The following is a 14,603-nucleotide window of genomic DNA, read 5'->3' as shown; positions in this document are numbered from 1 at the left end:
AAAAAAAAAAAAAAAAAAAAAAAACCTCGATTTGCTGGTTAAAATTTTTTAAGTTGTGTTTATGTGAGGTCCCATATCAGTTGGAGAGGGGAATGAAGGATTCCTTATAAGAGTGTGGAAACTTCTTCATAACGTACGCGTTTTTAAATTGTGAGATTGACAACGATACATAACAGGTCAAAGCGGACAATATCTGCTAGTAGTGGGCTTGGACTGTTACAAAAGGTATCAAAACCAGACACTCCCAACGAGGATGTTGGGCCCCCAAAAGGTTAAACTGTGAGATCCATTTCTCACCATGAAAACCTCCCCCTAACAGACGCGTTTTAAAATCATGAGATTGACGATGACATGTAACGGAACAAAGCGGACCATATCTACTAGCATTACGGTTTATAACCAACATTAATAATACATTGAGACAGGTAAATATTTAATAGTTGAATTTTATGTGATTTTAATTATTAATATAAACATGTATTGTGGATAGGTAGAATTTATTTAAATAATTAAAAAAAGTCAACCCGACAACTTAACCCAACTATTCGGGTTGTTTGGGTCACCCGTCCAACCAACTTAAAATTTCGAGTTAGTCTAAATAAGAAAAGAAAAAAAGAAGATAAAAGCCAATACTGAATTTAATTACTTTACACACAGCTGATGCTGAAGCATCTCTTGTAGTGGTACAGAACATACATTGGAACCCGTAGAATATTACATCTTTTATATATATATATATAGAGAGAGAGAGAGTGACACTATTGCTTTCACACTATCTGCATCTGTTGTTGTGGGAAGAATCCTCAACTCATGCTCATTGCAGGCCATGGGTTTATCCCGGCAGCAGGGAGAGCGGGTCGAACGATCGGAACACGCCTCACAACCGAAAAGGCTTCATTAAGACGAGCAGCTCGACTCATGAATGGAGATCCCTTCTGCAAGTAATAGTTAGTTCATGGGGCCAAGGAATATCATCTCGACTTTGAAAAGGCATCGAAAACTAAGCTATTTCAAAGTTCCAAAAGAAACCAACGAATAAATCCCCTAACTAAGAATCTCCAAGAAGAAAAAAAAGTTCACACCAGGTCACTTTATTCACATTCTCAGATCCCACTTCGGTTGAAGAGGAAAACGCGCATTCTTTGTAAGGGTGTGGAAACCTCTCCCTAGCAAATGCGTTTTAAGAATTTTGAGGGAAAGCCTAAAGAAGACAATATCTGCTAGCGGTGGGTTTGGGCCGTTACAGATGGTATTGGAATCAGACACCGAGCGATGTTTTAGCGTAGAAGCTGAGTCCCGAACGGGATTGGACACGAGGCGGTGTGCCAATAAGAACACTAGGCCCCAAAATGGGATGGGGATTGGGGGGTCTCACATCGATGGGAGAAAAGAACGAGTGCCAACAAGGATGCTGGGCCTCGAAGGGGGGTGGATTGTGAGATCCCACTTCAGTTGAGGAGGAGAACGTACATTCTTTACAAGGCTTTACAAGGGTGTTGAAACCTCTCCCTATCAGACGCGTTTTAAAAATGTTAAGGGAAAGCCCAAAGAGGACAATATCTACTAGCGGTGGGCTTGGGCCGTTACACACAATGAGGAGGAGCTGGAGCTGGCAACGGACAGTTCGATGCCCAATCACTGAGCCTGCCGATCCAAACAACCAAATCACCACTCACTTAAGCAAACAACGAACCCCGGTGAGACTCTATTCAACTTGATTCACATATTTCACTATAAAGAACCACAAATATGCAGCATAATAAACCCAACAAGCAACAACTTCCACAATTTCTTCAAGGTGTAGCAATCAGAACTATGACAAAAATGCAGCATGATATCACAGAGAACAAGAACAGTATTATCAGGCAAAAGAACAGGAACAAGTTTGAACAGTAACAAAAGTTCAGCATCAAATCTCTTATCTATATAAATTCTTGCTGAATTTACCTTCTCATCCAGGATAACTTTCAGGTTCAAGCTCTGGGTCTTCCTCTTCATTCTGTAGAGCCTCCTTCCAAGAATAATGAAACCCATCACAGCAGCTGCTACAGAGAATGACCAGACAGGGCTTGCCTTAAACAAGCAGTACTTCAACACCTCTAATGGAACCTTCCACCAAACTACTTTCCTCTTATCTCCAACCTCACTGCCAGATTCATCATTGGCTTTCGTTTCTTCAATTTGGATGTTCTTCTTCTCCTCCAAATTGCGTAAATCCTTGCTTTGGGATTGAGTTTCATCAAATTCTTCAAAACCTAATTCCATTTTGGTATCATAGGACTCTAAACTCTCCAATTTCTGAATCCTACCACTCAATTCTTCATCACCTTGCAGAAATTCTGCAATTCCAGATTCAGTTTTCGAATCGAAATCGTTAAGTTTACGTTCATCCGACCTATCACTACCGGAATCGGACCATAATTCAGTCGAGATAACCGGACCATACCGATTCTCCGAACTCGGATCGATCCAACTAGGATTATCCGATTCAACAGAGCCCTCCTCTTCGCTAAGATCACGCTCAGGAACAGTCTTCTCTCGCCGTCCCTGATTATCAAGAGAGAAATAATCGGATTTAATTATGCTATCGGAATCGGACTCACCTTCAATTCCCCCAAAATGAGCCGATTTCTCCCCGGAAAACTTCGCCGCAGTTAGGGCGGTTTCCGCGTTTGAATCATGGAGCAGCACCTCCCAATCCTGAAACTCATCTCCCACTGCTCCTTCCATGGCAGCCAACACTGAAATTCCTCAATCCACAAACTGAAATGAAAAAGAAAAAATCACAAGAAACAACTTATATACAACATCAAGCAGCCAAAACAGAACAGAAATCGAACGAAAAGTAGTCAAAAGAAGATCCAACCCACTGGAGAATTTCAGATAACCGATGAACACACGAAACGAAACGAAATCTAACCTAACTTCCCTACAGAATATAAAAAAATCAGAGGCGGAGATGAGATTTTTGAGGATTAAAGGGAAGTGCGAATGGGGAGAGAGGCGTAAGGGAAGCAATGTGGAGATGAGAACAGAGGATTTGTGGAGAATTTGGATATGGCGTATTGGGTTTGATTGAATTTGACACATCGAAGAGCAAATGAGGGGTGGTGGAGATAAAGACAATGGGAAGGAAATGGAAGAACGGATTGGGTTTGGATAAAGTTACTGGCTGTGTCCGAAGTAACCGAAACAGTCCAATTGGGTTTGGATAAAGTACGGTGTAAGAAGTAGATGGAAGTTGAAGAATAAATGTCTTTTTTTTTTTCTCATTTATTTGTTTTTATTTTTATTTTTTAATTGGTTTAAATTTCAAACATATATTTAAACGTTTTTTACGTGTAGTATTTGTTCCAGTCATTTATTTAACATTTTAAATTTTTTTATTTGAATTGTTCCCGTCATTTATTTAATATTTTAATTTTTTTTATTTAAGTTATTTTAGTCATTTATTTAATATTTTAAATTTTTTTATTTAAGTTGTTCCAGTTATTTATTTAAATTTTTTAATATGATTGGTTGGAATTTGATTTTTTTTTTTTTTTTGTAAAATCATTTAATTTATTTTTAAATATTTAATCAAAATTTATTATCAAATTCAAATTCAATTTTATTATTTTGAAATTTTACATTTTAAATAGTTTTAACAAGTAAATAAATTATAAAATTAAACAAATATAAAATATATACATGTATATCTAATTATATGATAAATAAAAAATATATTTTTATTTATTTAAAACCCGACCATATTGATTAAAATAAAAATAACTGTTAACGGAATTTAACCAAAAAAAAAAAACAAATACCGATAGAAATAAAAAGAAAATTTGGAGATTAGTTAAACTGTTTTTTAATTATTTGTATGAAAATTATAATAAACAATATTTGGATAGTACGATTGAAATAATATAAATATATATATATATTTTTTTTTTTTTAATTTAAGTTTTACTACTAAACACAATTGAACCCATGAAATTCTATTTTTTATTGAGACAATTAAGTGCATATTCAAAATAGATGAAGCCTCGATGTAAGTGAAAACGAATTCGAAGGACGAAAACAATCTGGAGCTAGATAGAACTTTGACTGAGCCCAACCAAATAAGTGGTCTTACTATCGACATGGTTAGAAGTTAATGTTTGTGTGATGACACGTGCAGAGCACGTGTCATATACTTGATATATGTGAAATGTTTATGACATAATATGACTATGTCGTGTTATGATGTGATGTGTTGATGATATGATATATGTTATGTGGTAACACGTTTGACGATATAATACATATTGTGACATACTTTATGACATGATACGTGCATGATGTAATATGAAGGACATGTTATGTGCATGATATGACATAAAACGATATACACGATATGAATGATATGATGAAAACATCCAAATTCGATTAACTTAACTGTGATGTCTCACATTGGTTGGGGAGGATAACAAACCATCATTTCTAAGTGTGTGGAAATATTTCCCTAGCAGACGTGTTTTAAAGCCTTGAGAGGGAAGCCTAAATAGAACAATATTTGCTAGTGGTGGATATGGGTTGTTACAAATGGTATCAGAGACAGACATCGGATGTGTCAGCCTTCTTGCTGTTCCCCGAAGGGGGGTAGACACGAGGTGGTGTGCCAGTAAGGACGCTGGGCCCCAAAGGGGGGTGGATTTGAGGGCGGTTTCACATTGATTGGAGTAAGGAAAGAGTGCCAGCGAGGACGCTGGCCCCAAATGAGGGTGGATTTGGGGGCGGTCCCACATTGATTGGAGGAAGGAAAGAGTGCCGAGAGTTCATAATTTAATAAGAGTTACGTTGGTTAAAAATCTCAACTAACTCTACCCGAAATATATATATATATATATATATATATATATATATATATATATATATATATATTATAAAGATTTTCTAAAGTGAACACCCTACTCTTCCAAAAGGCCTCATACCAATAGAGATGTATTCCTTGATTATAAACTCATGATCATTCCCTAAATTAGTCGATGTGGGACTTTCATCCAACACCTCCTCTCGTACAAAGTACGCCTCCCCTTAATCGAGGCTCGACTCCTTATCTTTTGGAGTCTTAGTCATATTTTACTATGTCTTCGATACTCACAATACTTTTGTTCGAAGATTGAAGATTCTATTGACATGTCTAAGTTTAGGACATGACTTTGATACTATGTTAGATGAACACGACTCTCCACAATGGTATGATACAGTAGGAATACAAAAATAAAAAAATGAAATGAAAGTTAAATGAATAATATGCCTTTTTTAAAATTTTATTTTTTAAAATAAAATTTATCATAAATTTGTGAAATAATATAGATAGAAAATAATAAATATAGTTTATTAAATAGCCTATATGGTAAGGGCCCAATTCTTATGTGGTAGGCCCAAACCATTGGCCCGATAAGGGCCCAATCCATCATAAAGCCCAGCCCAATTAAACATCTCTCCTATTATTTTCACGGCCGTTTCCCCTGTATTCTTTGCTTCAACACTGCCACGGCCGCCGTCGCTCTCCGGCCCTTCAATCTTCTTCCTCGCTCCATCTTCAGGTACTCCTTCTCAACCTCCATCTCTGTTTTTCAAAAGCTTCAAACCTCTGTAACATTGTCGTAACTTGTATTGATTATATTCCATACCCTAAGAAACTCAATCGAGAAAACGAAACCGACTGTTTCGGTTGAAATTCCATCTATTCTATTCGGTTGTTGCTAAGACGAGGGTGACAGAGGCCAAGGCGGTTTGATTTTGTAAAGCGGCCGCAAGTTCTCTGCATTGGTCGTCACCGCCGGCTTGAGCTCCAGTTAGTGGGTTTGTCGTTGAGGATGGTTGGTAGGGAGTCCTACATTACCTAATTTAGGGAAGAATCATGGATGAGTTTATAAATAAGGAATGCATCTCCATTCGTATGAGGCCTTTTGGGAAACCAAAAGCAAAGCCATAAGAGGTTATGCTCAAAGTGGACAATATCATATTATTGTGGAGAGTCGTGATTCCTAACATAGTATCAAAGTTATGCCCTTAACTTAGCCATGTCAATAGAATCCTCAAATGTCGAACAAAGAAGTTCTGAGCCTCGAAGGTGTAGTCAAAAGTGACTCGAGTGTCGAATAAAGGGTGTACTTTGTTCGAGGACTCCAGAGAAGGAGTTGAGCCTCAATTAATGTGTAACGACCCTGATTCACCGCTAGCAGATATTGTCCTCTTTGGACTTTCCCTTTCGGGCTTCCCCTCAAGGTTTTAAAACGCGTCTGTTAGAGAAGGTTTTCACACCCTTATAAAGAGTGTTTTGTTCTCCTCCCCAACCAATGTGGGACATCACATAAGGGGAGGTTGTTTGAGGGCTCCACCATAGGCCTCAGGGGAGGCACAGAGAAGGAGTTGAGCCTCGATTAAGGGAGGTTGTTCGAGGGCTCCACCATAGGCCTCAGAGGAGGCTCTATAGAGTACTTTATTCGAGTGGAGGATTGTTGAGGATTGTTGGGAGGGAGTTCCACATTGACTAATTTAGGGAATGATCATGAGTTTATAAGTGAGGAATACATCTCCATTGGTACGAGGCATTTTGGGGAACCCAAAAGCAAAGCCATGAGAGTTTATGCTCTAAGTAGACAATATCATACCATTGTGGAGAGTCATGATTCCTAATAGTCTTGCGGTTTTGGGGGGGTATTTTAGAGAAGCTTGCTCTAGAGTTCTCTGCGGCCGGGAAGATGAGGAAACAATGGGCTTAGAATTAATAGAATCTACTTCCAAAGGAAGAATTCATATGAATTTAATATTATGTCTGGGTTTCTAGTTTGAATGTTCATCCAATGCTTACAATTCTCTTATAATCCTTTATTTTTCGAGTATTTTGACGTTTGTTTAGCTCCTTTTTTCAGGGATATGGTATTTTTGTTGGCATTTCGTTCTCAATCGTCGGGCATATATCATAGTCACTGATCCATCAAAATTTCCTAGCAATATGCTGCCACTAGAGGGATAAAACATGTTATAGGTTCTTGCTTACCATTGTGTATGTCATCTTCCTCTCCTGAATACATCCTCAGAGGTCTTTCTATATATAAGCTCCTGACATTCATACCTAAACAATGGAAAAATGTACCTGTGAGCAATGGTAGAGAATTTATGATTACTTCTATTTTTGATTCCCTTAAAAGCTTTGCCTCTCATGGTCAGTTGTCCAAAGCATTTGAAGCCTTCTCCCTTGTTCAATTGCGCGGTAGTTATAATGATTCATTTGACCTCATCGTGCAATCCATCTCCATTCTTCTTGTATCATGCACCACTTGTAGCTCACTCCCGTCAGGTAAGCAACTTCATGGTCGCATTATCTCGTCAGGTCTTGAGGAAGACTCCATTTTGGTCCCCAAGCTTGTCACATTCTACTCGAGCTTTAAACTTCTGGCCGAGGCTCATACCCTTGTTGAGAATTCTAATTTATTTCACCCCTGTCCTTGGAATCTACTCATCACATCATATGTCAGAAATGAACTTCATGAGTCAGCCATTTTAGCTTATAAGCAGATGTTGAGTAAAGGGGTCAGACCAGATAATTTCACTTTTCCCTCCATTTTGAAGGCTTGTGGTGAAACACAAAATCTGGGATTTGGTTTAGAAGTTCACAAGTGTATTAATTCTTGGTCAAATCAATGGAGTTTGTTTGTTCAGAATGCTCTGATATCTATGTATGGAAGATGTGGCGAGCTGGACACTGCACGTAACTTGTTCGACAATATGCTTGACCGGGATGCAGTATCGTGGAATTCCATGATCTCTTGTTATGCCTCCAACGGTATGTGGAAGGAGGCATTTGAACTATTTGACATCATGCAGAGTAAGTGTCTTGAAATTAACATTGTAACTTGGAATATTATAGCTGGAGGTTGCTTGCGCCTTGGTAAGTTTACTCAAGCTCTTAAGTTACTGTCTCAAATGAGAAATTTTGGTATTCATTTGGACGATGTAGCAATGATAATAGGTTTAGGTGCTTGTTCACACATTGGTGCCATTAGATTAGGGAAGGAAATTCATGGCTTTACTATTAGACATTGTTATCATAAGTCATCCACTGTTCAAAACGCTTTACTTACCATGTATGCTCGTTGTAAAGACATCATGCGTGCATATATTTTGTTTCGATTAAACGACGACAAAAGTATAATCACGTGGAACTCCATGCTTTCTGGCCTCTCACATGTGGACCGGGTTGAGGATGCCCTGCGTCTGTTTAGAGAATTGTTACTATATGGTGTAGAACCCAACTATGTGACATTTGCTAGCATTCTTCCTCTTTGTGCTCGAGTTGCAGATTTACAACATGGGAGAGAATTTCACTGTTACATTACTAAACGCCAAGATTTTCAAGATTATTTGTTATTGTGGAATGCTTTGGTGGACATGTATGCAAGGTCGGGCAAGGTCTTAGAAGCTAAAAGAGTTTTCGATTCATTAAGCAAAAAGGACGAAGTGACATATACTTCCCTGATTGCAGGCTATGGCATGCAAGGAGAGGGGAGGAAAGCGCTAAGGCTGTTCGAAGAAATGAAAAGTGTTGATATCAAACCAGATCATATAACTATGGTTGCTGTCCTATCAGCTTGTAGTCACTCCGGTCTTGTGAAACAGGGTGAAGTTTTATTTGCAGAGATGCAAAGTGTGCATGGACTAAGCCCTCGTTTGGAACATTATGCTTGTATGGCAGACCTTTTTGGGAGGGTTGGTCTGTTGGACAGAGCAAAGGAGATTATCACGAGAATGCCTTATAGACCAACATCGGCTATGTGGGCGACTCTTATCGGAGCATGTTGCATCCATCGAAACACGGATATCGGGGAATGGGCTGCAGAGAAACTTCTGGAAATGAAGCCTGAACATTCTGGTTACTATGTCTTGATTGCTAACATGTATGCTGCTGCAGGTTCTTGGAGTAAGTTGGCAAAAATAAGGACTCTCATGAGAGATTATGGTGTGGCAAAAGCTCCTGGTTGTTCTTGGGTCGAAGTTGGCTCGGAATTCGTCTCGTTCTTGGTTGGGGACACTTCTAATCCTCAAGCCCTTGAATCTAAACACTTGTTAGATGGTTTGAACGATGTAATGAAACACGGTACTCTAGTGATGATAGATGATTACGATATCGGCGATGACATTTTTTGAGGAATATCAAATGGATATTTCAAATTATACTGTTTAACAAAGTTTGTTAAGTTGCATTTGGATTCTTACTTTTTCCTTTCTGATGAAGCTCGGTTTAGACATTTAGTTTGGTTCTCGTCTTACGAGGCCGATCGGGATGCCAGCTGACCAGGTATGTCGGTTTTTATCCTACAAGCTAATGGTATTTTCCTTGTTTTTCATGGTATATGAATTCCAATGCCTTTTCAGGCTAGCAGCGAGTTGAGCATGGACTTGCTTCTGCAGAACAGGATAGAAGCTGGCATCACCAAATTGTAAGTATCCTTTGCATGTATATTGAGATGTGTACTTGGGAGCTTTTAAGAACATACCTATTTTTAGAATGAATTTATGATCATGTAGTTTTTGAAGATTAGAGCTTGTTGTGACTTGTGAAAAAAACTGAAACACTTCGGATTTATTATAATGGTTTGTAGGGGTGCTCGTTGGTTGGATCAGGGTGAGTTAGGACATCTTTTTAGACCCAACCCAATTGTTCGGGTTATAAATTTTTTAACCCAGCTCAATCCAACCATAAATTTTTTGAGTTAGGTTGGTTCGAGTCATTTATTCAGTTCAATCCAACCATAATTGTGGCAAGCAAAATATTATTTTAAAATTAACAATAAATATGGGTTGGTTCGGTTCAGTTTAACCAAATAAATTCATAACTGGGTTAAATTGGGTTGATCGAGTTTTTTAGGTCATTGGATTTTTTTTTTAACCCCCTAGCTCTTTAAACAATAGAATGCATCACTCTCCATTACAAATGTCAAATATTCTTAATCCCTCTAAGGGTAGAGTAGGATTGTTAATCTATTCTTGAGTTGGTCGGGTTGATTGGGTTAGTTAGGTTGACCCAACAAAAAAATGTCTGCAAAGTGAACTGATTTTCCGATTTTTCGATTCAATCCAACTTAAACCGAAAAAGGTCCTAACCCAATCTAACTTTTATGGTTTAGGTTGGATAGTCCCGGTTAGTCAAGTTATCAGATCATATGAACACTTTTTTTAGAACAACTTAAACCGAAAAAGGTTCTAACCCAATCTAACTTTTATGGTTTAGGTTGGGTAGTCCCAGTTAGTCAAATTATCGGATCATATGAACACTTTTCTAAGAACATATTATATTAAATGCTAGACTATTTATTAGTCTAGGGGTAGATTCAAGTATATTTTCCCATATTCATGATGAACTTTTTGACACAAGAATTTTAGCTTTTTAATTTGAAAAAGTCAAAAAAGATTTGAAAGTTGCATGGTTTTGCAGATCAGGCTGCATCATTTAATAAGTAGCCACTAGCCATAGAATCTTTTTTTCTTTTTCTTTTTTGAACTTTATGGAACCTGCTTTGATGATTAAGATGCAACTTATTAAAGGCAATTCATATTTCTATTAGTAATTATTGCACTCTTTTAGATTATGCAGCGTTTGTTAAGCTCAATGAATAAGTTAGTCGTACGAGAATTGATCTTTGTAGGCAATCTCGACCCAGTTTTTAGCCTTGAGTCACATTTCAAGAGAAAACGTTCTTATAAAACATAAGAGGAAATAAGTTGAAAACAGTTTGAGAGAAAGTATCATATATGTCGATTGCATTGAAAATATGTTGGCAAGAGAGTTTACAACACTGGTATAATCTAGTTATAGCCTTATCTCTCGGTTGATCTGAATTTTGTACAATGTTATCACTAGCTAACGAGCTTTAATAAAAGCTTAGATCGTTGGGCTGAGGATTATGAATGTCTTATCACTAGCTAACGAGCTTTAAGAGATTAGTAAGTTAGCTAGAGTTTCGTTGGGCTAATGTTGAAATAGAAGATGACTAGTAGGAACTCTAAAAGAAAAAAGGGATAGAATAGTAGAACCTAAGTGCTAGTTGATAAGAATCTATGATAGATTTATAGCGCTTGGGTATGAGTAGGAGCTCGACAATGAAACATAAGAGGAAATAAGTTGAAAACAGTTTGAAAGAAAACATCATATATGTGATTGCGTTGAAAATATGTTGGCAAGAGAGTTTACAACACTTGGTTTGGGAGGTTTGGTATAATCTAGTTATAGTCTTATCTCTCGGTTGATCTAAATTTTGTATAAGAAGATGTTATCACTAGCTAACGAGCTTTATAAAAGCTTAGATCGTTGGGCTGAGAATTATGAGTGTCTTATCACTAGCTAACGAGCTTTAAGAGATTAGTAAGTTAGCAAGAGTTTCGTTGGGCTAATGTTAAAAAATTAGAAGATGACTAGTAGGAACTCGGAAAAAGAGATAGAATAGTAGAACCTAAGTGCTAGTTTATAAGAGTCTATGACATAGATTTATAGCGCTTGGATATGAGTAGAAGCTTAACAATGATTGTGCTCTAAAGATCCAATCAATGAGAGTGAATGAACTTAAATGAAGCGTTGATTGAGCTAAGGTTAGTTAACAACTTTCAAACTAGAAATTCAAAAACTAAAGCGCACACTCGAAAGTGCAAATGAGAAATATGTATTCGGAAATAGCCAATAACATTCTTTCTCATGATCTGGAATGGGAACAGCGGCTTAAGCTATTAGGTATAGGCGCTTTTTAGAGGTGGAATCTTCGAGTTCTTCCTATTTGACCTGGGTTGGAAGAATCCCGCGTCATCGCAACTCTCTGGGGTTGTATCCAAAGAAGAAGGTCCCCACTCGAGTTAAACTTAAATGGTCTAGTGGAACCTAAATGCTTGTATTAAGAAAACCTACCGTAGTAACCTAAAAATGTATAGATGGGCTCTAGGAAACTGATCAATGAGAATATACATAATAGTTATATAATTATTTGGGCTAAAATGTTGACTATCCTCCACGAATTTGAGTTACGAGAATAGTTAAGCAGAAAAGGACTCAAATGCATATCGAACTTGTAAGAGGAGTCGGAAAAGAACATGGGTTTTGATGTTCGAGCTATTCCAATTATTTGACCTTACCTAACCGCCACGAGATTCTGTGATTGAGTTACTGTGTAGAGCACGGTTAAGAGGTCTTTATTAGTTCTCAAACACATGAAGAGCTATAAAGAACTAAAAAGTAAAAAACCCCTGAATAGGTGAGGCTATTTATGTCATCCAAATTTGCGAGCAAGCTTAAAAGCTAGGTTCGACGTTGATAAGAAATAAAAGCAAGTTATAAGCTCAAGTGAGTTCAAAGAGTCTAGTCGTAGGACACTCGGTAGCAGTGAAGTTCAGATAAGTAGAACGAGTTGTACCTGTTGAAGTAATCTATGCATGAGTTCAAGAAGAGAGAAAAAACCATGTATCGAAAGTAAGAGCTAGAGCTAGATCTTGTTTTGTAGCGTTCCTCTGGTTTTGTAGCGCTCCTTGATGAACGACGTCACCTTGAACATTAGCAACATGCCCATAAGCACGGTAGTCATGTATCTAGTGAAATGAATATTTGTGTTAACTAACTCTCGGTTTGTTTACACTGATATTTACTTTTTTGTCTTCATTTTATGAGATTTAGTCGTGTAAGCCAAGACAATTGTTATCATTTGTCTCTTATTCAAATTTGGCCAAAAATCAAAATTTTAAACCATCGACACTAGTAAAAATAACCCATTCTTTATTAGGTTTGAAATGATGGAAGTGGGTCGAGAAAAACGAGAAAAATATATTGTGAACGCGAAGTATACGAAAAGAAAAATAAAAGGCGAGTTTTGCAAAATAATATGAGATCGATCGCCTTTTTGGACGAAATCAACGAGATTCTCAAATTTAGGGTTTGTCTTTATTCCCGTTTTTTTATTTTGGTAAACATCGGAGAATAAAGCAGGTACAACATTTTATTCTCTTTCATTATTAGTAAACAAACCCTAATTTTTAAGCTAATATGACGATTTGTTCTCGTTTTGAAAATAAATATGAATCACGTGAATATTTTTTATGATTGAAAATAAAGCTACGATCAGCAATAAATACGTGTGATATAAACTAATAAACCATTAAATTTTCAAAATTTGTCTCTTTATTGAAGTTTCATAATTTCATTATGCATTTCAAGATTTCTTATAAAAGCAAAACTCTTTCCATCATTTGACATTTTGAAAGATTTGGATTTATTCTCTAAACCCAAATAATTTTTTTTAAAAAGATTAAACGATACACGAACCATTGTGGACCTATATATAGCAGGCTCGGTAGAAAAGTGATCGATGTTCGATGTATCTGGTAGGGACAAAATAGGAATATTTGAAAGCATTATAAAAGAATATGAGGATAAAGTTAAGCCTTAAAATATTAAAGAGCAAAAAGGGAAATATAAAAATTATCCTCTCGAGCATATTTATCCCGATATAGATAAACTATAAATATCGATTAGTCAAATATACGAACAAAATCAATCGACCATGTCTTAAGCACATCATAATTTCTTTTTTGCTTTTTAACTTTTATTATTTTAATATTATAATACAAATTTTATTATTTAATAATTAATTACTCTTGGAATAATAATTAATTAAAAAATTTAGAAAGCGAAAAAGCCAACTTACAAATTAGAAATGTTATTTTTTTTTATTATTAATATATATTATTTATTTAAGGTAAAATATAAAAAAATAAAAATTAGTAAACTTTTTAAAAGTTTAAATAATATATTTTAATTTTTTTAAAAAAATTAAAAATATATTTACGGTAAAAAAAAATACCCATAAAAATTTAAAAGAAATTCAAAAAAAGTTTATACGGTCTATATATATGGACGGAAACTATATAATCATTTTTAAACTTTTTATTGTTATTTTTGAATGTTTGCGAATATTTTTTAAACATTGGTAACGGTTTCGTTCATATATTAATGGCAAGAATATTTTTTTAACTTTTTAAAAAACGAAATTTTTTTTTGTAAAAAATTCAAGAGTAATAATAAAATTTTGAAATTTTATTTAAATATATATTTTTTAAAATAAATATTATTTTTTAAATAAAATACTATGTTTTTTAAAATTTAAGAATATGTTTTTAATCAGATATTATTAAAAAAATTAAAGTTCAAAAATATTTTTTTTAGAGAAAATATAGAGTTGACCTAATAATAATAATAAATAAATAAATAATATATATATACACACGTAAACAAAATTCATAATACCTTTATTCATTTTTTTTCTTTCTTATTTTATATTGTTTAAAGGAATCTTTCTAGAAAAAAATAAAAAAATAAAAACAAAAATAGGTCAAATTATACCGTGAAGGTGACATAAGTGACTTTTTACCTATGTGACTAATAATATATATATATATATATATATATATTTAAAAATAATTTTATACTATAAAAAAATGAATCATTTAATTTATTTATAGATTTTATGTAATTTATCCTAAACTCTAAATCCTATATATATATATATATTAAAAAATATTTTTATACTATA

The 14,603-nt window shown here is 35.4% G+C and overlaps 2 protein-coding genes across 11 annotated transcripts; one reads left to right on the top strand and one right to left on the bottom strand.

Moving 5' to 3' along the window:
- Window positions 1-610: 610 nt before the first annotated feature.
- LOC111432784 lies at window positions 611-3,118 on the bottom strand. 6 transcript variants are annotated; one of them, XM_023069737.1, is made up of 3 exons: window positions 2,867-3,118; window positions 1,948-2,768; window positions 611-935 (listed from the first exon to the last, which is right to left on the bottom strand). In XM_023069737.1, the coding sequence occupies exons 2-3, from the start codon at window positions 2,728-2,730 to the stop codon at window positions 804-806; spliced, it is 915 nt and encodes a 304-aa protein (XP_022925505.1). In that variant the 5' UTR covers window positions 2,731-2,768; window positions 2,867-3,118; the 3' UTR covers window positions 611-803. The 6 variants fall into 6 exon arrangements, with proteins under 6 accessions (XP_022925505.1, XP_022925503.1, XP_022925504.1 ...); XM_023069735.1 differs by having other exon boundaries at window positions 1,948-2,763; XM_023069736.1 differs by having other exon boundaries at window positions 2,871-3,118.
- Window positions 3,119-5,498: 2,380 nt separating this feature from the next.
- Window positions 5,499-9,752, top strand: LOC111432795 (pentatricopeptide repeat-containing protein At1g71490). Of its 5 annotated transcripts, none has more exons than XM_023069755.1 (4): window positions 5,499-5,576; window positions 6,909-7,927; window positions 8,522-9,334; window positions 9,412-9,752. In XM_023069755.1, the coding sequence occupies exons 2-3, from the start codon at window positions 7,045-7,047 to the stop codon at window positions 9,181-9,183; spliced, it is 1,545 nt and encodes a 514-aa protein (XP_022925523.1). In that variant the 5' UTR covers window positions 5,499-5,576; window positions 6,909-7,044; the 3' UTR covers window positions 9,184-9,334; window positions 9,412-9,752. The 5 variants fall into 5 exon arrangements, with proteins under 5 accessions (XP_022925523.1, XP_022925520.1, XP_022925519.1 ...); XM_023069752.1 differs by having other exon boundaries at window positions 6,909-9,334; window positions 9,412-9,476; window positions 9,639-9,752; XM_023069751.1 differs by having other exon boundaries at window positions 6,909-9,334.
- Window positions 9,753-14,603: the final 4,851 nt, after the last annotated feature.

This window comes from Cucurbita moschata, unplaced genomic scaffold, assembly GCF_002738365.1.
Source record: "Cucurbita moschata cultivar Rifu unplaced genomic scaffold, Cmos_1.0 Cmo_Scf00040, whole genome shotgun sequence".
In the NCBI taxonomy this organism is placed as follows: domain Eukaryota; kingdom Viridiplantae; phylum Streptophyta; class Magnoliopsida; order Cucurbitales; family Cucurbitaceae; genus Cucurbita; species Cucurbita moschata.
The sequence above is the reverse complement of the archived record's forward strand: the minus strand, read 5'-3'. Positions and strand labels throughout refer to the sequence as shown.